This window comes from Protobothrops mucrosquamatus, unplaced genomic scaffold (genome assembly GCF_001527695.2).
Source record: "Protobothrops mucrosquamatus isolate PMUCROS unplaced genomic scaffold, P.Mucros_1.0 scaffold_226, whole genome shotgun sequence".
NCBI lineage: Eukaryota > Metazoa > Chordata > Lepidosauria > Squamata > Viperidae > Protobothrops > Protobothrops mucrosquamatus.
In genome coordinates, this window is record NW_015386302.1 from 809410 (window position 1) to 831701 (window position 22292).

General features: G+C 43.0%; 1 protein-coding gene across 1 annotated transcript in view; it reads left to right on the forward strand.

The window, feature by feature from the left end:
• The first annotated feature begins 5406 nt into the window (after positions 1-5406).
• Positions 5407-22292, forward strand: part of DIAPH1 (diaphanous related formin 1) — a 92317-nt gene continuing 75431 nt past the window's right edge. The window contains exons 1-4 of the mRNA XM_029286737.1: positions 5407-5423; positions 18341-18367; positions 20383-20541; positions 20906-21007. Coding sequence (XP_029142570.1) covers positions 18356-18367; positions 20383-20541; positions 20906-21007 — 273 coding nt within the window. The 5' untranslated portion in view covers positions 5407-5423; positions 18341-18355. The remainder of the gene's footprint in view (positions 5424-18340; positions 18368-20382; positions 20542-20905; positions 21008-22292) is intronic.

Consider the following 22292-nt stretch of genomic DNA (forward strand, 5'->3'; position numbering starts at 1 on the left):
CAGCACGGGGAGACATGTGGCTGGCTCGGCTGCCCAGGGAGCGGCCCAGGAAGCGATGCCCCAGCCGAGACTGGAACAAGTAAGCCGGGGGGGCGCACCACCTGCCCCGCAGCCGCTTTGCGGCAGTGCTCCATGAACTCAGAGCCCCCTCCCTCCCCCCGGCACTGACCCTCTGTCTCCGGCTCTGCTGCTGCTTGGCGCCGGCTGGGCATCGGACAGGCTGCTCTCGGGGCCGCGGTTTGTGGGAAGGCTGGCCCGCTCAGCGGAGGCTCGGGCAGGCCACTCCCAGCGGGGATCTTGGGGCTTCCCCGCATGGCTCCCCAGCCACGTGTTCCTGGGACGGGGCCAGCCCGGGAAAGGGACTTCCTGGGCGCCCTTCTCCCAGAGGGCGGGGCACCCAGGCGCAGGGCCAATGAGGAGCCCTGCGAGGGGGCAAGTCCCATGAGAGAGAGAGAGAGAGAGAGACAGAAGTGCAAGTGCAAGTGCAAGTGCCTCTGTCTCTGTCTCTCTCTCTCTCATGGGACTTGCCGGAGGGCCGTGGGAGGGCCGCATTTACATAGAGCAGGGAGGGCTGTTAGAGGGCCGTATTAAACCGGAACGCGGGCCACAAATGGCCCGCGGGCCGGACTTTGGACATGTCTGCTTTAAACTGATTGGCCGCCACCTAGTGGCGGTCCGTATAAATATAAGTCAGGCAGCTGCTAGAGCAGTGGTTCTCAACCTTTTTAATGCCGCGACCCCAACCGGTCGTAAGTCGAGGACTAAACCGGTCGTACGTCAAGGACTAAACCGGTCATAAGTTGAGGACTACCTAACCAGTCGTAAGTCGAGGACTTTCCCTGCCCGGGAGCGCCGTGCATGCGTGGTTCCGCCCCCTGCGCCGGCCGAGGCGTAGCTGGCAAGCGGCAGAGATGGAGCAGGCCGACCACCAGCTGTCCCAGCCCAAGGGAGGTAAGGCACCCGTCGGAAAAGGGGAAAAAAATGGCGGACAAAAAAAATGGCGGACAGCCTTGCTTGGCGACCCCCGTGAAATGGTCGATCGACCCCAAATGGGGTCCCGACCCACAGGTTGAGAACCACTGTGCTAGAGCTTGCTTCTGTGAGGTCCTAATAAAGAGCTGTTAATTCTACTCCGTGTCTTCAATGCCTCGCTGTTCCCACTACACTAGTATGATATAGACCCGTGGTGGCGAACCTATGGCACGCATACCACAGGCGGCACGCAGCGCCGTCTCTGTCGGCATGTGCGCCATTACCACAGATAGAGGGATGCCGGGGTGGACTTCTCCCCTCCCCCTCTCCACGCATGCGGAGTCTGGGCATAATCGAGGGATCTGGGCAGGGTGAGGCTATAAAAGGAGCAAATTTGGGCAGAAGCAGCATTTGGTGCAGACAGCGAGCGAGCACGAGCCAACAGTGGTAAGTTTCAGTGGGTGCTGCTTGGAGCCCATCGAATGGCCAGCCACGCAGGGGGGGAGGAGGACAAGGGGCGGCCTGGTGTCTGAAGCTGCCTTGGCTGGCTGCTGGCCTCAGCAGGCCCCAACGAGGCAGCATTCAATCACCGGCTGCTCAGCCTTGTGGGGCGGTGGCGATGGCGGCGGCAATGGTTGGGAGGGGGGATTGGGTTCTGTCCCCTTTTACCTCATCCAGGGGCCAGGGAGAAGTTGCCTGCACAGCCTCGTGCATGGCAGCAGTGGCGGCGGTGGCCTGGGCAGGCTCTGGTAGGCCAGGCAGGGCCCAGGAGCCAGCCAGCCAGCAAGCAAGAACAGGGTTGGGTGGGGGGATCTGGATCTGGCCCCTTTTACCTCGTCCAGGGGCCTGGGAGAAGTTGCCTGCCCAGCCTCATGCACGGCAATGGCGGCAGCGGAGGCGGCAGCGGCCCGGGCAGGCTCTAGTAAGCCAGGCAGGGCCCAGGAGCCAGCCAGCCAGCCAGTGAGAGCAGGGTCAGGGGGGATTGGAATTTGGCCTCCTTTACCTCGTCCGGGGGCCGGGGAGAAGTTAGCTGCCCAGCCTCGTGCATGACAATGGTGGTGGCGGCGGCGGCGACCCGGGCAGGCTCTGATTAAGACAGGCAGGGCCAAACAGGGATGAGCGCTTCCTCACCTGCATCCGGGATGCCATCTCTCAGGTGCTGAAGGGCTATGATTGGAGCCTGGTGCCCATGCCGGTGCGGGGCCACAGAGTGCTGAAGACCAAGCCACATATCAAGCGGCCCATGAACGCCTTCATGGTCTGGGCGCAGGCGGCATGCAGGAAGCTGGCCAACCAGTACCCACACCAGCACAACGCTGAGGTCAGCAAGACGCTGGGCAAGCTCTGGCGATGAGTGGGCCAGCTCGGAGCCCGGGCGAGGGGTGGCAGCGGCAGCCACGGGAGGGGTGGCAGCTTACCTCAGTCGGTCGGTCTGTCTCCCCCGTGGCCAACCCTCTCCCCAGGCTTGTGATTCAGTGTGTGATGCAGACAATGGCTTCTCTGACTCGGGGGAACGACTGGCCAGTTGCATTTGGCACCAGAGCCCCCAAGGGCTTGCGGTTGGCCCGGCTGGGTGCTGGTCCTTCCGCCACTGTGTGGAGACTTTCTCCGTCCAAAGCTGCGAGTTTTGAGAATTGGAGCTAACTGACTGGCTCCCTTTGGACCGATTTTCCAGCGTTGTTGCCAGCAAACAGGCCGGAGGTATGGCTGACTGTGGATGATGGGAGCTCCATCCTCCAGTTGTTGGGAAAGCCGTGTGTTGGGCTGGCCTGGAAGATTTTTAAGCCTGAGGGGGGGAGTCCCGGGCTCAGTAAGTGGAAGAAGTAGCGGAGTGGCCGCTTAGATGCAGCGTTTGGTTTAAGTTGTTGAGATAATCAACCGACCTGGGCATGTTCGGACCTTTTTCCTGACTAAGCCGCCTTGAAAACCGATTCGACTTTCATCGGTTTCTGTCTGCAGGCAATTCCTGTCCTGTTGGGTGATGGTTTGATGAAGGAGGGGAGCTGCGCGTTGGAAGGCCTGAAAAATTAGGAGGTCCCTAATTTTAAGTGGACACCCATGTTCAGGAGGGATCAGACTGGAACAGGGTGATGTAGTCCCAAACATACATGTGTGTGCAAAACCTGGCTCTCATGGAGGTGTTTCCAAACATTGGTTTACAACAGGGATCTTCAAACTTGGTTCTTTTATGACTTGTGGACTCCCAGAATTCCTCAGCCAACATTCTTCCCTTCCTTTGAAACAAACAACCCCCCCCCAATCCTCCCATTCCTGCCTTCTGAATTAAAACAAGAGAAAGCCAAGTTTTTTATTTTGTGGTCTTTACATATTTAAACTGCAGCTAGAAGGAAGTGGGGAAGAAAACCATTGCGAGACACTCTTCTGTTTTAACTTTTTTTCGTTGTCACTTTTTGGAGTTTTCATCCTGTTTTCGTGAGAGGGCAGCGTTTGGGAGGGGATGTAGCTGCCCCCTCCCCCCCAAGCCATCAGCTGAGCAAGATGCCCGCCTGCCCGCATTCTTTCCCATGTCCGAGGCTTTCGTTGTCGTGAGCATTTCTGTTGAGGATTGGCGGGGGAGTGGCTGTTTGGTTTTTATTCCCTTCCCATCTGCTGGGTGGTTGCAGCAGGTTTTGGTCTCTTCTGTCATGCTTTGAGGTTACCCACGAAGCACATTTGTTTTGGGGGGAGATCCCCACTCTGGTTGCTAAGCTTACTTAAACCCTCTTCCTCCACCTCCTCCTCACCGGAGCCGCCCTTTGTCTGCAACCAGCCCCTGCCCCAGCCCCTGCCTCGCCTTGCCCCATGGCAATGGCACCCCTGCCCTGCCCCCTCCCTCACCTTGCCTCACCCTGCAGGACGAGCCTCCTGCCCACTGCCCCACCTGTCAGAGACCCCCTGGATCTCCCCCAACCCTGCCCGGCCCCCATAGGCATCCCTCCTCAGGAGCATCAAGGTGGCCACACCCACCGTAGCCACACCCACCCAGTCTGCCATGACTACCATAGCCACACCCACCCAATGGGCCATGCCCACCCAGCACCCGGCGATACATAAGTGGGTTTTGGGTTGCTGTTTGGGCACTCAGTCTCTAAAAGGTTCGCCATCACTGGTCTAGCCTATTGAAGAGAAGGATTAGGGGTGACATAATAGTTGTCTTCCAGTACTTTAGGGGCTGTCACAGAGAAGAGGGGGTCGACTTATTCTCCATAGCACTTGAGGGCAGGACAAGAAACAATGGCTGGCTCCTTAGAAATCCAATTTGAAACTAAGAAGAAATTTTCTGATAGAAGGGCTTATGTTACATGCCTGTTGCTTTTTATTACATTTTCAGTCTATTATTGTTCAGTGTTGGATATTCTCATTTCACATACAAGATTCAAAATTAGGAAAAACAGGCCTCACATACAGAATGTTTGAGGCTTTTGGCAATAGAGAAAAAAGCTATAATGTATAGGTATTAATTATGGATCTATAATATTCAGTCATATTGTGGCCATAGACCCTGGCTTCACTATGAGTACTTGTAATATAAATGACTTCTGCTAGTGTAAAAACAGTACAAAAATCCTGGATTTCAGCATAGCTCAAACGTATTATAGTAAAACTAGCAGAAAAAGTAGGTCCTCCTACATTTTTAAAACGGCTTTTATTATGAAACATATTTTGAGTCTTGAGTAACGTTGGCAACACAAGTCAATTGATCCAAGACTTTTGAAAGCAATCGAATGCCCCAGTTGGATTGTGAGATTTGTTTGACCTAAATGGCTATTTCTTTGTGAGGTTTTGCTGGAAACGACCAAAAATTGTTTACAGAGTTTAAAAACTGCATTTAAACACACCTTTTTCAAACGAAGGAAAAAAATAAATGAGAAAAAAAATATCGGTTTCCAATAATTGGGTTGATTAAGTAGCTTCATTTTCGATCCCGGAAAAAACAAAAACAAAGGGAACTTGGAAGTTTCGTCCTCGGCGTTTCTACAAGATCTATCTCTATAACAACGGTACCTGTTCAACCACAGAGAGGCGGCTTCCCGCGTTCTCATTTTGAGGAGCCTACTTTCTGGAACGCGATGACGACACAGTGGGCGTGGCGTACATTCCGAACTACAAGGAAGCAGTGGCTCTGCCCAGCCGGTGCAGCGGTTCATAGTTAAATCAGCCGTTGGTGAGCGAGTCCTGCTGCGGGCGCTCGTCTCCGGTGTAGCAAGACACCTTCAGCTTTGGCCGCTGCTGCGCTTCTGGTTCTGCTCGCTGAAGTTGAAGTCGTGTCATCTACGGGCCGCGAGCCTTGCCAGTAGCCCAGTGCAATGGAGAGCGGCGGGAGCGGGTCCGGCTTCGTGCGCGGAGCCGCCCGAGAGAAGAAGAAAGGCAAGAGTGCTGACGAGTCTTCGGTAGCTGCGGTAGCAGGAGAGCCAGGTGGAGGCGGCGGCGGGGGGAAACCGCGGAAATTTGTAAGTAGTTTTGAGAGAGAGGGAGGCCACCTGCCTTGTTGCAGAGGGATTTGGGGTAGTCCTCTGGCGGAGCTGCCCTACCTGCCTTTTCTTTGGTTCCCTGCGCTGGTGGAGCCGGCTCGGCCTTGTATATGGGTGCAGGCATTGCCCCATCAGTTTCTCGACGGGGCGAGGCAGGAAGTTTCCTTTCCTCATGGGTCCGTCCAATAACAGAGTCTGAATTCTGCCTGCCTGAGTGTGAGTCAGGCCTCGGCTCTACCCTTGCATCACCAACTTTTTTGGGAAGTTTTTTCTATAGATTTAGTTCTCCGCGTTTGCAGGATTCCTGGACTGTATCTTGATTAACCTTAACCCCAATCTTCACTTGATTTTTCTTTAATGGCATGTAACATCTGCAGTTTGCACCGTTCAACCTTATATTCTGCTTTAAAAGTTTCTATATCATGCCTGGATTAAGGTCCATTGAAAAAGTAAACATACATAACAAGCTGTGACCTTTATCTGCATTTTTTTAGCCAGCAGTAAAGTCTCCTTCCAGAGTGCTCTGAAGCTGTTCTTAGAATACTTTTGAAGGGATCAGGGCAGATTAGAATATAAGAGTTGAGTCAGGCAAGATCCAGCTTAGTTCAGCATTTGGTTTCCAATAGGAGCCAGCCAGATGCCTCTAGTTCCTCCAAGCAAGAGGTGGAAAAATACCTTTCATCACTTGTTCCCTTGCAACATATATTTGGAAGCAAACTACCTCCAACCTGGAGATAACTCTTTGACCCTTTGATAGATCTTTAATAAAGTTGACCTTGTTGAATCACGCAATCCCTTTTAAAAACTGTCCAAGTTAGGGACCATCATACATCTTGAGGAAATGAATTTCACAGCTGTCTGTTTCACGTCTTCCAGTTAGCTTCACTGATCAACTTGTCTTAGTGTTTATTATTTATTCGATTTTTATTCTGCTTTTATTTTGTGCAACTCAGGGTTATGCCTGTAATGCTCCCTTTTCTTCCAATTACAACCCTGTGAGGTGTGGTGAGCTGAGACATAGCAACTGACTTAAAATCATCCAGCTTCCTTCTGTACCTCATGGAGTACTAGAACTCATAGTCTCCCAGGTTCTAGTCCAACTCCTTAGCTCGTACAACAGGTTGCCTTTCTGGTGTGTGTGTGTGTGTGTGGAAATTCTCCATGTTCACTTTCTAATGTCATGAATAGTTTAATATAACTCATTCATGCCTGTCCTCAGTTGCTGTTTTTTCACATCTCAGATCCTGGTTTCTTGCCTTTTCTTGAAGGGACATTTGGAGCCCTCTGATCATTTTGGTTGCTATCTTCTGCATGTTTTGCAGCTGAATTATATTTTTCAAATATAACCAGCACTGCATTGAGATGCAGAAATACCATACATTTGTACAAGATGCTTTAATTTTCAATGCATTTCTAAAGTTACCTTGTGCCGGACATTTTTTTCACAGCTGCTACACCCCAAGCTGATATTTTCATTGTCCTATTACTTTATTCCCAGTTCTCTTTTCCAGAATTCCTGACAGCTCGGACTCTTATCAGCATATATGTGCAGTTACTTTTTTGTGCATTTTATACTTAACCTACCTGATCCTGTATTGATGCATGTTTTGCCCAGCTTAAATAGGAATTGGAAGATCATTGACTACATTTCGGACTACCTAGAAATGAACAAGGTGATTACTAGAAGCCAGCATGGGTTTGTTAAAAAAGATCATGACAGATAAATCTTATTGCCTTCTTTGACAAAATGACAAAGTTAGTGGATCAGAGAACTGCTGTGGATATATCATCTTCATAAATGAGAATAGAATAGAATAGAATAATAGAATATTGGAGGTCTTCTAGTCTAGCCCCCTGCTCGAGCAGGAGAACCTATACCATTTCAGACAAGTGACTCTCTTCTTAAAAATCTCCAGTGATGGAGCGCCCACAATTTCTGAAGGCAAGCTGTTCCACTGGTTATCTGTCCTCACTGTTAGGAAGTTTCTCCTTAATTCCAGGTTGCTTCTCTCTTTGGTCAGTTTCCAACCATGTTTCTTGTCCTGCCCTCTGGTGCTTTGGTGAATAATGTGACCTCCTCTTCTTTGTGGCAGCCCCTCAAATACTGGAATACTGCTATCATGTCTCCCCTAGTTTTTCCTTTTCTTTAGACTAACCAAGTCGAAGTCCCATAGCCATTCTTTGTATGTTTTACTCTCCAGGCCTTTGATCATCTTAGTTGCTCTTTTCTGAATTTTTTCCAGACTCTCAACATCTTTTTTGTGATATGGTAACGAAACTTGGCTGCAGTATTCCAGGTGTGGTCTTACTATGGTTTTATAAAGCAGTACTAATACTTTGCGTGATCTTGATTCTATGCCTGTGTTTATACAACCCAGGATTGTATTAACTTTTTTGGCTGCTGCTGCACACTGCTGGCTCATAGTCAAGTGAGAGACAAAAGGGGAGCTAATCAAATTTGCAGGCAACATCAGGCTAGAGGGAATTGTGACCACTTTGGGAGATAAGCTCAAGATTCAGAAGAATCTTGGTGGACTTAAATATTGGACCGTATACAGCAAGATGCAGTTCAGTGATGTGAAAAGTAAGGTCCTACAGTTAGGCAGAAAAAACCAAATGCACAGGTATAGAATAGTTGCACCTAGCTTAACAGTAGTAACTGTGAGAGAGATTTAGGTAACCTAATAGACCACCACTTAAGTATGAGCCAGCAGTGTGCTACAGTTGCCAAAAAAGCCAACGCAATCGTACTTTGCATCAGCAGAGCAATAAGATCATGAGAAGTGATAGTACCACTTTATATTGTACTGATGAGCCCAAACTTAGACTATCGTGTCCAATTCTGGTCATCATGATATAAAAAGTATGTTGAGACTTTAGAGAGAGTGCAGAGAAAAGCAATAAAGATAACAGGTTTGGAAGCTAAACTGTATGATGACCAGTTAAGAGAACTAGGTGTGTGCAGCCTAATGAAAATAAGGATTGGGGGGTGAAATGATAGCTATCTTTCAGTAGAGGGACTGTCACAGAGAAGAGGGGGTTGTTTTCCAAAGCACCTGAGGGCAGGAAAAGGATTACTAAAGAGAGATCCAACTTAAAACTAAGGAGATATTTCATGACAATGAGAACAGTCAGTGGAACAGCTTGCCTCCGGGAGTTATGGGTGCTCCGTTGGTGGAATTTTCAAGAAGAGATTGGACAACCATTTGTCTGAGATGATGGAAATGATGGATATTTCCTTGGAAGAAGCGATAATAATTTTCTCAATTGAGATAAAATTATCTGACACTAAAATCAATTATTGCTCTCTGTGTCAAATTCCATATTTGAGCAAGGCCCTGTAATATCCAGGCTGTTTTAGACAAAGCTATGTATATCCATTACCGTCTGCCATTTGACTTGCTTATGGAATGAAAATAGTGATAAAGATTACTGTGTTGGGTTGATTGCCCCAGAGACTGCATGTGGGTTATGCAAACTTATTATTTTGAGTCTCTCAAGATTTTTGAATATTGTTGGCCAAATTTAGTTATTGATACTTGTCAATAATTTGTTCTGGAAGATGCGATGAATCCTAAAACTAACTAGTTTTGAGAAAACCACATGACTTACCTTGTGACCCACTATTTCAGCCAGAAGAAATAGTGAATCATGAGATAGCCGATGTCAACAATTTCTTCCTTATGCATTCAATACTGGGAGAAAGATGAATCCCAGGACAAAATTTCTGCTTTAAAATTTATTTATTTATTTATTAAATTTATATACCGCCCTATCTCCCTTACGGGACTCAGGGCGGTGAACAGGCGATACTAAAAACCACAATAATAAATAAATAATTTCTGTTCTAAAATCAAATTAAATAACATCATTGAATACCGAATTTGATGAGTTTTGAAGCAGTTGAGTGCCGAAGTATGACTGTATTGGCAAATATGTGCAACATGGTTTGGTATTAGGTTATATGGAGTCTGTTGTAGTTGAGAATACTTAGCTCATAATTTTTAAAGAAATAGAACATAGAATAACAGTGCTGGAAAGGACCTTGGAGGTCTTTTAGTCCAACTCCCTACTTGAGCAGACCTTCTATCATTCTAGACAAACTGTTGTCCAGTCTTTTCTTAAAAACCTCCTGTGATGCAGCACCCACAATTTCTGGAGGGAAGCCATTCCATTGATTAATTGTTCTTACCATCAGAAAATTTCTCCTTAGTTCTAAGTTGGATTCCTTTAATGATCTTCTATCTGTTACTTCTTGTCTGGCCTTCAGGTGTTTTGGAAAATAGGTTGTCCTCTCTTCATGAGAGCTCCTCAAGTACTGTTGTCATCTCACCCCTAGTCCTCCTCTTTATTAGACTAGACATACCTAGTTCCCTCACCTGTTCATTGTATGATTTAGCCTCCAGACCCATTATCATTATCTCTTCTCTGTACTCTTTCTAGGGACTCAGCACCTTTTTTGTATCATAGTGAGCATAACTGCATGCAGTATTCCAAGTGTGTGGTCTTACCAGTACAGTATAAAGCTGCACTATCACTTACTTCTTAGAATCTAGATGCTATCCCTCTGTTGATGCAGCCTAGGACTGCATTGGTTTTTTGGGCAGTTGCAGCACCCTGCTGGCTCATACTTAAGTGCTAGTCCACTAGGACATTAGATTCCTCTCATTTAATACTACTGTTGAGCCAGGTACCACCTGTTCTATACCTGTACATTTGGTTTTTCTTGCCTATGTATAGGACCTTACTTTTGTCAACACTGAATTGCAATTTATTGAATAAGGCCCAGGGTTTAAGTCCATCAAGATCCTTCTGAATCTTGAGTTTGTCTTCTGAAATATTAGCTATTTCCCCTAGGCTGGTGTTGTCTGCAGATTTGTTGAGTTCCCCATCTATTCCTTCATCTAGCTCTTTTACGAAAATGTTGTACTAGGCCCAATAGAGCCTTGAAGTACAACACTGCATGCTTCCCTCCATGTAGATAAGAGGTCCCCAATCCCTGATCTGTGGCCCGGGACTGGTCTGTGGCCTGTTGGGAACCAGGCTGTGTAAGTGGCAAGTGCGCAAAGCTGCATTTGTACAAGTGGTGGGCACACACAAACCATCCCTTCTCCCCCCTCCCCCCCGCTGCTGCTGCCGTTCCGCAGAGCTGGAAAAATTGGGGACCACTGATGGAGATATAATTCCACTGAATACAGTTGGTCAGCCAATCTGGTGGTTGTACTATGTGTCCCATATTGTTCTATCTTACCAAGAAGTAGGCTGTGGTCTACTTTGTCAAATACGTTACTGAAGCCTAGGTAAACTGTCCATAGTATTTCTCTGATCCACTTATTCAGTCACTTTGTCAAAGAAGGCAATAAGATTTGTTTGGCATGATCTGTTTTTAATGAACCCATGCTGGCTTATAGTAATCTCCTTGCTCGTTTCTAGTTACTCACAAATTCATTGCTTGATTATCTTTTTCAGAATTTTTCCAGGTATTGACGTCAGGGTGATTGTAGTTTCCTGGTTCCATTTTCCCCTTTTTGTAGATTAGAACCACATTATCTCTTTTCCTGACCTCTAGTAGTTTCCCCATGCTCTAGATCTAAAAAGGTTTTGTTCAGTGGTTCTGTGATTCCATCTGCCATCTCCTTCAGAATCCTGGATGAAATCCATCTGGTCCTGGCGATTTGAACTCATCTAGAGTGGATAGGTGTTTTCTTGCCTATTTTGATTTGAATTCCAGTTCTGTCTCCTATGGTGCTGCTTTTGATAGGTTGGACTATTTTTTTTTTTATTCTGTGAACCTTGAAGTGGTAGTACTTGGGGCTTTACTGGATTTCATGGTAAAACCTACAAAATAAGATAGATGGTGATTTAATATTATCTAGGTATTCTGAGTTTAATTCTTCCTGGATTTAGGGATGGGATTTGTTTATTTATTTCTTTGTGCCCAATTGTTCACAAGCTGTCATCAGATACTAAAGAACTAAAAGGATTCTGCTAATTAGGTTGATTAGATATCTTGCAATAGTGTCAATTTGGTTCCAGCCCCACATATTTTTCTTTGCACTTTTAGTGAGAAGTAAGATTTTGGTTGTCTCTTGTTTTAGAAGGCCCACTGCAGAATAAGTGAGATCTGTCAGCTCATATAGTGTTGTCCATATGCATGTTTATAGAATGTAATTGGGAGTTATCATAACTGATTAGTTTGATATCTTCAAGTTGGCTGTAATTTTTTACACGACGCTTTAAGAAATATTAAAATGTAATTTAAATTTTTAAAAATAAAACACTTCAGTGTCCATTTTTACTGTCTTCCTAGAATCTTAGAATATCTGAGCTGGAGAGTGCCTTATACATTTTCTGCTCTAATTGCCTTCTCAATACCACTAATTCAGGAATTCTTGAAGTGTAAATATTGCAAGCAAATTAAGGAGTTTGCATTTTATTTGTGGAGGATGGCATGTAAAACTTCACATTCCACCTGAACAAACTAGCTGCCAATTCATTAAAGATGGGGAAATGAAAATGTTCCACTTTTGCCTGAGCAAGTGGGAAAAAAGTTGCTGCAGCAGCTGCTGCTTCTGCCTCATAGAAAAACCTGTTGGATCAAGTGCAATGTGGACAAAGCTGCTAGTGTGTTTCAATGAACCCTTGTTGCAAAGAAAGTGAGAAAAAACAAAGTAAAGACACACATTGGTGAACTGAAAGAAATAGGGGCTTCAAGGCAGCAGTCCCCAGTCCTATCCTGCTGTGGCTGCGGGTGATATTTGCTGAAAAAGCCACCAACAAAGAAGGACCCGGGAGGGGGGAGAGAAGTTGATTCCTTTGCGTAGGAGGTGCCTTATGTTGCACATCCCCCCCACCTCCACCCCAGGTTTTCCTTAAACCCACATTCTAGATAAAGAGGGCCACTGGTTTGAAAGAAGGTTAAAAGAGACCACCTATGTTAAAATTGAACAGCCCTCTCTCAACAGAGGGGGAGGGATATGACACTACCTTTCTCTTGTTTACAACACAGTCTTTTCAGTAGTTCCAAGAAGATTCCATACCCATTTGCACTTTGATTCAGGTGACCCTGAGGGCACAGATTATACCCCCAAGGATCCTCAACTACTCTCTGAGAGCTAATGTCCGACTTTCAAAGTGCTAACAACTAAATCAGGGGTTCCCAACCGGGGGTGCTCGCACCTCCTGGGGGTGCGAGACAATATTCCAGGGGGTGCAAAAACTTGGGTTTTCAAAATTGTAGTGTATATGCATAATTCGTTGCTGTTATTTCAAACTTTTGTAAGGGGTGCGAGAATATATCAGAAGCTTTCTAGGGGCATGGGGTATAGAAAAGGTTGGGAGCTGCTGAACTAGATGATTGCAGTCAGTCAGAACTGAAAATGCTTCTTAAATGAGAAGAAAAACATCTTAAAGAGAAAAAACAAAGGAAATCGATTGGTCTTTTGAAAAAGCACCTTTGGGACAACCTTGACCTGAATGACTGAGAATCTCCATAGAAAAACAGAATGCTATCATATCTATTTGTCTGTCCATCCTCTCTCTCTTTCTCTCTCTCTCTCTCTCTCTCTCTCTCTCTCTCTCTCTCTCTCTCTCTCTCTCTCTCTCTCTCTCTCTCTCTCTCTCTCTCTCTCTCTCTCTCTCCCCCTCCCTCCGTCTGTCTCTCTCTGTCTCTCTCATACAGTAATACTGTATATGAATAAAGTAGCTACTTAGTTGATGCTGCCTATGTAGTAATTCATCATGAAAGTCAACAAGACAACCTGAAGTTCCTGTTCTTTGAGTAATGACTTCCTCTCAATCTAGATCTGATTTGCATTTTTTCTTTTGTTGGTGTTGCGGCTTTTGACATTTTATGGTACATCTGTCAAAAATTTAATATTTTGATGTGTTAGAGCAGGGCAGAAGCACAAGTGAGGCCGACATGCTTTAGCTATCAGTAAATGATTTCTACTTTTGTAATATTGAAGCATGCTGGATAGTCTTTTGGGTGTAACAGTTTCAAAAGTGTTTGCTTGTTAACTCATTTCATCACTTCACTGTTCCGTTAGCTGTAAGCTTTTGGGTGGGTAGCCTGTTTCCTGTATTTGAAACCACAAAGAGAGATGGAGACTGTTTTAGTCAGATATGAAATGCTAGGGAGGCTGAATTCTTTTACCCAAATGAGAAGTATGAGAAGAGTTGCATTTGCTCAAATAGAATTTAAGCTTGAGGCTGCAATATAAAATGAAGTAAAAATGAGCAATTTAGACAGTAGTGTATAGAAACATGGAAGATCTAATGTGAAGTTCTGGTCAGCTTCCTTTATTTCTTGCAGCAGCCAAAACTAATAAAATCCCGGGTTATATAAACAGAGGCATAGAATCAAGATCACGCAAAGTATTAGTACCGCTTTAGAAAACCCTAGTGAGACCACACTTGGAATACTGCAACCAATTTTGGTAATCACACTACAAAAAAGATGTTGAGACCTTGGAAAAAATTCAGAGAAGAGCAACTAAAATGATCAAAGGCCTGGAGACTTAAAACATATGAAGAACAGCTGCAGGACTTGGGTTTAGCTAGTCCACAGGTCAGCAACCTGCGGCTCCAGAGCCACATGTGGCTCTTTGAGCCTTCCCCTGCGGCTCCCAGCCTCCTCTGCCATTTGCAGACAGAGACAGAGAGAGGCACTTGCGCTTCCCCCCCCCCCTCTCTGTGTGTAAAAAAGAGTGGACTCACAGTGTTCTCCGATGAGCTGAAAAGCTTACTGGGTGGGGCTCCTGCCTTGGCTGCATCTCTGCAGGAAGCAGGAAGGGCAGGAGAGAGCTAGCTAGCCCAGTTATGCTGGCTCAGGAATTCTGGGAGTTGAAGTTCATGAGTCATAAAAGAGCCGAGATTGCCTACCCCTGAGCTTGTTGGAGAACAGCTTGAAGCCAGCTTGCCAGGTGAGCAGAAGATCGGAGAGAGGGAGAGAGGGGGGAAGAGAGAGAGGGAGAGAAAGAGAGAGGGGGGGGGAGAGACTGAGAGACCCTTTTGACATCTAAAATGAAGATAACACTGCCTATACCCTTTTTTACCTTTGTATATATAATGGTATAAAAGAATATATGCAGTGTTATCTTCATTTTAGATATCAAAAGGGTTTTGCGGCTCCAAGTGTTTTGTTTTCGGTGGGAAATGGGTCCAAGTGGCTCTTTGAGTGTTTTGGGCTAGTCTAAAGAAAAGAAGAAATAGGGGTGACATGATAGCAGTATTCCAGTATTTGAGGGGCTGCCACGAATAAGAGGGGATCAAATTATTCTCCAAAGCCCCAGAGGGGAGGACAAGAAACAATAGTTGGAAACTGATCAAAGAGAGAAACAACCTGGAATTAAAGAGAAACTTCCTAACAGTGAGGACAGAAAACCAGTGGAACAGCTTGCCTTCCGAAATCGTGGGCGCTCCATCACTGGAAGTTTTAAGAAGAGATTAGACAGTCACTTGTCTGAGATGGTATAGGTCAGTGATGGCAAACCTTTTAGAGACCGAGTGCCCAAACTGCAACCCCAAACCCACTTACGCATTGTCGGGTGCTGGGTGGGTGTGGCCTACTGGGTTGGTCTGGCCCATTGGGTTGGCGTGGCTGCGGTGGTAACAGCAGACTGGGGGGGACTAAAAAGTTCAATCAATTCCAACTTTGCAAGATCTTTTTTTTCCCCGTGAAAAATTGAAATTGACTGATTGAACCTTTTTTTTTTTTTTTTTGCACGGTGGCAGAGGCCTAAAGCGAAAAGGTTTTATAAAACCCAGCTGAAGGCCTAGGACTGGGGCGACGGCGCGCATGCCCACAGAGAAGGCTCTGAGTACTGCCTCTGGCACCCTTGCCATAGGTTCGCCACCACTGATATAGGTTCTCCTGCTTGAGCGGGGGGGGGGGGGGCTGGACTAGAAGACCTCCAAGGTCCCTTCCATATTCTATTCTATTCCATTCCATTCCATTCCATTCTAAATACAGTTACACTCAAGGGAATTAAAGAAAGTGAGGATTAGATGGAATACAGAAAGAAAAAATAAATTGTAGATCATTCATAACTTCGCAGGATCCAATCTGGATCCAGTCAGATTGGATCCTGCAACATTATCCTGGGACACATATATTCGCCTTCATTCATTTATAACTTTGTGGAATCTAAATATAGCACTTCTAAACCATTGGGTGGTTTTACTGAGTGGAGCCACATTTAATATTTTTAGAGGCTCACCAGTCATAGAGAAAGAGCCAAGTTACATGCATGAGTTTGAGAGGGAGATCTTTGAGAAAATATAGAAGGATATAGAAAAAGAGACAGTGAGCACAGTGGCTAACACATCAAGCAAGAGAAAGGTAGCAGGAGACATAGAACAACCAAGAGAGTTTTATACTCCACATTGGCTATTCTTCTAGGTCACATGCTACAGTGCTACATAAAGACTTCATGTTTTCCACTTCTGGTTTAAGGAGATTAGCTTAGTCTTTATTTTGTGTTTATAACTTTTAAAAAAAAATAAAGAGTGATCATTTGCATTTCCTTTCTGTTTGCTTTGGCATTGTAACATGTTCTGCTTATAGAAATCATCTTGTAGTAGTGGATTTCTACACTGGGTAGGGATTGGACTAGATGTTTTCCACAGTACCTTTTAATACTTGCATTGTATGATTATATTAATTGTGTTTAGTGTAAGGATTTGAATTGCATCATGTTCACAATGCTATTTGCGGTCCTGATAAGCATTGTTCTGTATGGCAAGTATATTCAGTCAAACAGACTTATAGTTTGTAGCTGCCTTGGTAATCTATCTAGCTGTATGCATTAATCTCTGTAAGCAGCTATCTTTCAGATCTATGCAAAGATTGTTGTCAGCAGCAGTGACATTGGAACTGCAGCTTGCATGCCTGATTGTGAACTCCATCTGTTCAATACACATTTTAGATCTCAAATATAATATACATCCCATTATTTTACTGTACTGTATATGCTAATGCCTACATTCTGGATGACTGGGTCTTATCTGATTATAGAGATTACTCGGGCTAAATGAATGTAAAATAACAAAACATCTCTTGTTTTGAAGGAAAAGTTTTTATTCTTTCTAAATAAGTTTTCTAATATACAGATGATAGAAAATATGAAATTCCCAATTTGGTTTGAATTGATTACACCAAAAGATGTCCATATGTGAACTATGGAAAAATTTGTGGCTTAAAAGCAATCTTCAAAATGTCTAAAACAGACAATCTTACAATTCATATTTAGCTTTTTATTTTGTATTCAGAATATATGCCTTTACAAGTTTAGGTTCTTTAGGTGCTACAGTATTCTAGTGATATCTAGGTTTGCCAGATCATAACGATACGGTAAGTAATGCCATATTGGAGGCTTGTTTAAAATTTCACAATTTTAAAGAGTGTCATGGTTCCGATAGATGAGACCAGAAGAAAATAATAACTCTGAGGCAATTGCATTCCTCAAAGAATACTTTTAATGGCTACATAGTATCGGCACGGTCAAAGGTGAAACCAAGACTGAAGGTTCCCTCCCGCCAAGGTTACAAAGTAACAAGTTGAACTTCCCGCCCCTATAATATGTCATACCACAATCCCCAATTATCTACTTTGGCGGGCTTTCTAACGGAAACTCCAGCCTGCCAAAACTTAGGTAGCTTGACCTTGATTCCCACAAGAAAATATTTGTTATGACTAAACTAAGAGAACACATTTCCCTCTTCCCATTGCTGTGGCAACCGAAAATGAGCCAAAGTTGGATGTGGCCAGGATCGTTTGAAGGTTTGACAAAGAGTTTTCATGTTTGTTTATCCGTTAATTGGAAATGAGAAGTTTCTATGAGTAAAAATGGGATTGTGAAGAATACATTGTAGCCAGAGCAAAAGAGAAAGTTGAGTCTGCCAGGGATGGTAAGCTGAATTCAGAAATTCCATGGGTCAAAAGTTCCCTATATCTGTTATGTGGGATTCTAATTCATAGAGGGGATATTTTTAAGTGGTAGCACATACCCATACATTCAGTGGAAGAACTTTTCTCAAAATTGTAGCGGGAGGGAAAGAATTACATTTTATCTCTTTCCTTTGAAAGGGATTCCTATTTGCTGATGTCTATGGAGATTCTCAGTCATCCAGGTCATGATTCGCTTCTCATTCAAGAAGCGTCTTCATTTCTGACTCCATCAGGACTGAAGAAGCTTCTTGGATGAGAAGTGAAATGTGTTCAAGGAAAAACAAAGTCCAGTTGCCTTTTGAAAAAGGACCTTTGGGACTATTTGCTGATGCTTTTTACAAAATACAGAATAGAATAAGGAATAACAGAGTTGGAAGGGACCTTGGAGGTCTTCTAGTCCAACCTCCTGCTGAAGCAGGAGACTCTTTTGCATTATTGAAACTTATAGCTTAAATGCAAAAATGCAGATAATTCAAATAGATATTCTATCAGTTAAATCGTTCTTTTTCCAATGATTTTTCGCCCAGTATCCTCTATTTTTGTCTTTTATTCTTCACATACAGTTTGGAACTCTTCTCCAGAAATATGTTGTCTTCATATTTTAAAAATGTGTTTTAGAATATCTTGGTTTTTGTATTTACAGATAGCTTGGATTTTTGTATGCAAAGAATACTGTCTGAAATACACATTCACATAAAGCTTGCTCTAGTACAATTCACGCTCTTTAGCTCTTTGGATGAAATGCTAGGGGGCTTAAGAATTGCTATTAAATAAGATCTAAAGAAAATGGTTTAATTGTGTTTCTAAGAAGAAAATAACTAAGAAGAAAATATTTGTGGACATTAATGCCCATGTTATGTGTATTGCTAGCCCTTTCTCTTTCGCTGGATTTTTTGTAATCTATTGATTCATTTTTTTCTGCCTTTTTTGTTTTCCCCAATTGTAGAATTTGAAGCGTGTAATGGCAGATGAGGTAAGAGCAATTGTGTTATATATTTTTGGCATTAATTGTTTTTTGTAAATCCTAATAAATTCTAATATAAATTTTGTGCATTCTCTTCCCTGGGTTTTTACTATTAGCTTTCTGACTGCTAACTTTTTTCTTTTGTGAAGTGTTTGCCTTGATAGAGTATATTAACCATTTTTAAAGATGATATAGTATTCCCTGATGCTACTCTTTTTGCAAGAAATGTCTGTACATATTTAATGGTATCATTTAATGGCATCTTTTGTGGAAGCTGTGTCACTTTGACTCTGGCATCCAGTTTGTTCAATGGATTAAATATATAGTCTGCACCAACAGATTGAAAGGAGAGCGTAACTCTTAACCACTTGGCCTCCTTGGTTGCTTTTCTAGAATGGGTCTGGAAGAAAACATATTATGTTACCCCTCCCCTTCTTTATAAAAATCTGATTCTCTGAAGTATTCCTGTACATAATAGGCATTGGGATGATAGGCAACCACAAGAGTTCCCATTGTTTTCTCTCATCTTTAAAATGCACGCATTATCTTGATACTTAATTTGAAGTATTGTTACTACCTAAATATGCCTCTAGTGAGAAGACAGGAATTCTAAATAAATCTTTGTATCCCAAAGGTGGTGGTAGTGGATTGTCCATCAGTAAACAAACTGAATTTAATTTAGATGAGAGGGATGGTTATAAAATCAGCATATGCAAGGACAGGATACTCTGCTTTGGATAATGTTGCAGGCCTTTTTAAAATAGAAATTGAGAAAGACTGCTTTTATCTGGTTGAGTGGCAGTGAAAACTGCAGACAATGTCCTATCCCACTTTAAAAGAAAACCTTTCAAATATTATTCAAAAAGTAAGCATTTCATTTCCATCCATTTTTCTGATGTACCAGGCTTGGTATAAAACTGACGAATTTTAATTGATTTGCCCCTATAGGATAGTGTATCTTTGTTGTGTCTGGGTTTTTTGGGGGGTGGATGGGTTCTAGGATACCAAGAGGCATGACATAGCTAGTTGGCAAGCAAATTCGCAAGCTGGAAAGGGGTTAGCAGCATCAGGATTGTGAAAATATACTATATTGTTCAGAGAAGCAATAGGAGTAAGCTGAAGCAGTGAGAAACACTAAAAAGTGGTATTTATAGTTTTGCCATTCCCTATCCTAGAAACAGTTGCAATATTTTCTTTTAAATGTGTTATAGCTACTGATTTTAGCAAAAGAACAATGCAAAAAACAAGTACTTAAATCATATGTTTATTCTTTGAAACTCATGTGAATGCTTGGGACAGTCCCTAAGTTAGGCACTTGTTCAATCATTGTCAAAAAGTTTAAATCTGCCCTAACATAGAGTTTGACCCAAGAGGGCATATTGAGTTTCCTTGAGTCAATCCTCCATCTTGAGACCATATAGAATTGTAACATTATTGTCACAAGGGACTGTGAGTTAAGGCTTAAATGGTCACATCAAAGATATTGAGAGGTGAGAAAGTAAATACAAATCAAAGTAATATTAGCCTTGCCAACCCAAAAGAGTTAGTTTAATAGTTTAATAAAATAACAGAGCTCCTTAGCTGGACATAATTTCAGTGATAGATAATCCGTTAGCCACTCTGCATTTAATCTTCTCACTGGTCTCTCTGTTTGGAATTGCATCTGCAACAGTGTGTATGTGGGTGTGTGTATTGTATACAGCAGCAGAAAAGCAATCGATTTTGTAAAACATTTTGCAGACATTTGATTCAGTACATCAAAGTAAATCTATTTTGATCTGATCGCTTTTAATGGAATGATTCAGTTGAAACTTCAGTGAATCAAAGCACCACTAGAAGCTTTGTGCAGTCCTGATAATTAGAGAATTGCATGAAGAGATTTAAAAGAACATTGATTTTGATTTTTCAAATACATTGCCAAAGTGCTCATACATTATAGTTAAGAAAGTAGCACAATTTAAAATTGAATGGAAAAGAAGAATAGAAAAAGAACACCAGTGTTAATTTTATATTTTATTAATCAGCTTGAGAGATTCACCAGTATGAGGATAAAGAAAGAGAAAGAAAAACCCAATACAACATATAGGAATTCATCTGCTTCATACTCGGATATTTCTGGGACAGGTCAAACTTTGCAGGATATCTCTGATGAAGATGTACTTGTTCTCTTTGAGCAGATGCTGGTAAGTACCATTACAATTATATCTTGAGAATAACAAAGCTAAAAGTTCCCCTTTGCTTGTAGCTATGCTGAAATGAATGTGTGATTTTTGTGATGTGAAAAATTCTCTTTCTGCTCTGGGAAGGAGGACTTTGATTTCTTTTTCTACTATAGCAAATAAACACAAATCCTAAAACCAGAATTCATTTGGGAGAAATCAAATATTGTTATTTGTAATTTTGTCAAACAAATACAGCTTCATGTGACTGGATAGTCATCTAATAGGGATGGTGTAGGGAATCCTGCAATGTACATATGGGTAGACTTGATGATCTCCTAGATAACTCCCAACGATAATTCTATGATTATTATGCTTTCTTTGCTAGGTGGATATGAATCTAAATGAGGAAAAGCAGCAGCCTCTAAGGGAGAAAGACATTAGTATCAAGAGAGAAATGGTGTCTCAGTACCTGCATACTTCTAAAGCTGTGAGTTCTTGGATTGTGGAGTGGTCAAATTTAGAGAATATGTCTAGGGTTTGCTTGATTCATGTTGCAGGACAAGTGTCAGCTATCCAAAAATTACATGTAAGAGGTTAACTGTCAAGGATGGCTGGAAATCAGGCATCTATCATTGTCTATACCAGTGGTAGTCAACCTGGTCCCTACCGCCCACTAGTGGGCGTTCCAGCTTTCATGGTGGGCGGTAGGGGATTTGTCCAATATTGAAGCACTTTCCTTTTTTTTAATTTAATTGACTTTTAAAAAAAATTTCATAGCATTATTTAAAAACATTTTCATTAGGTTTTCATAAAATTCCCCGTGACAATTTAAATTTCTGAAAATATACTATTTGTATCGCCCGCACATAAGTTTAGTTCACGTTACATAAGTGAAACTAAATGGCGCTATAGTGTGACCGCAAACAAAAGAGCCTCGTCTCAGAATAGCTCGCACATCTCCCTCCACACCACCCAGCTGTAACAGACAAGCAGAGCTGGTAGCCGGTGCTCCCCGCAAACCCAATCCACAATGCGCGAGAGGCATGCGCAGACGACGATACATGGCGCAGGCTCTTTTGTTTGCGGTCGCACTGGTCAGTACGCAGTTAGATTTGTGAGAGTGAGCATGTGCCTACAGCTTCAAACAAAATATTGTGAGTCTATGTCTCAAAAAAAGAAATACACTCGTGGCTATTTGCCAGAGTATCTGAAGATGGGTTTCATAGAATCTGTTGTAAATAAACAACATCCAATGTGTTTATTGTATCATAAAACATTATCCAATGAGGCAATGAAGCCAAGTCGATTGTGAGAACATCTTTCTACAAAGCATCCAAATATTCAAGCCCATTGAATATTTTCAGAAAATATATAAAAAATTTCAAAATTGTTCAACAATCGTTGCATCATTTAAGAAACAACATGCAGCGAACGAAGATGGATTAATTGCCGCTTATCACATTTCACAATTAATTGCAAAAAGTGGTAAAAGCTATAATATTGGAGAAACTGTAATAATACCCTCTATAAAAGAATTTATCTCAACAGTAATGCATCAGGATATACCTGAAATTTTAAAAACGTTGCCCCTAAGCGATAGCACAGTAAAGCGACGAATTGAAGAAATGGCAGTTAATGTTGAAAAAAAACTTATAAGTATTCTCCAAAACTCTTCATTTTCCATGCAATTGGATGAGTCTACCATTGCAGATAATAATGCTTTATTGATGGCATATGTACGTTATTTTGATGAAAACAATACATTACGAGAA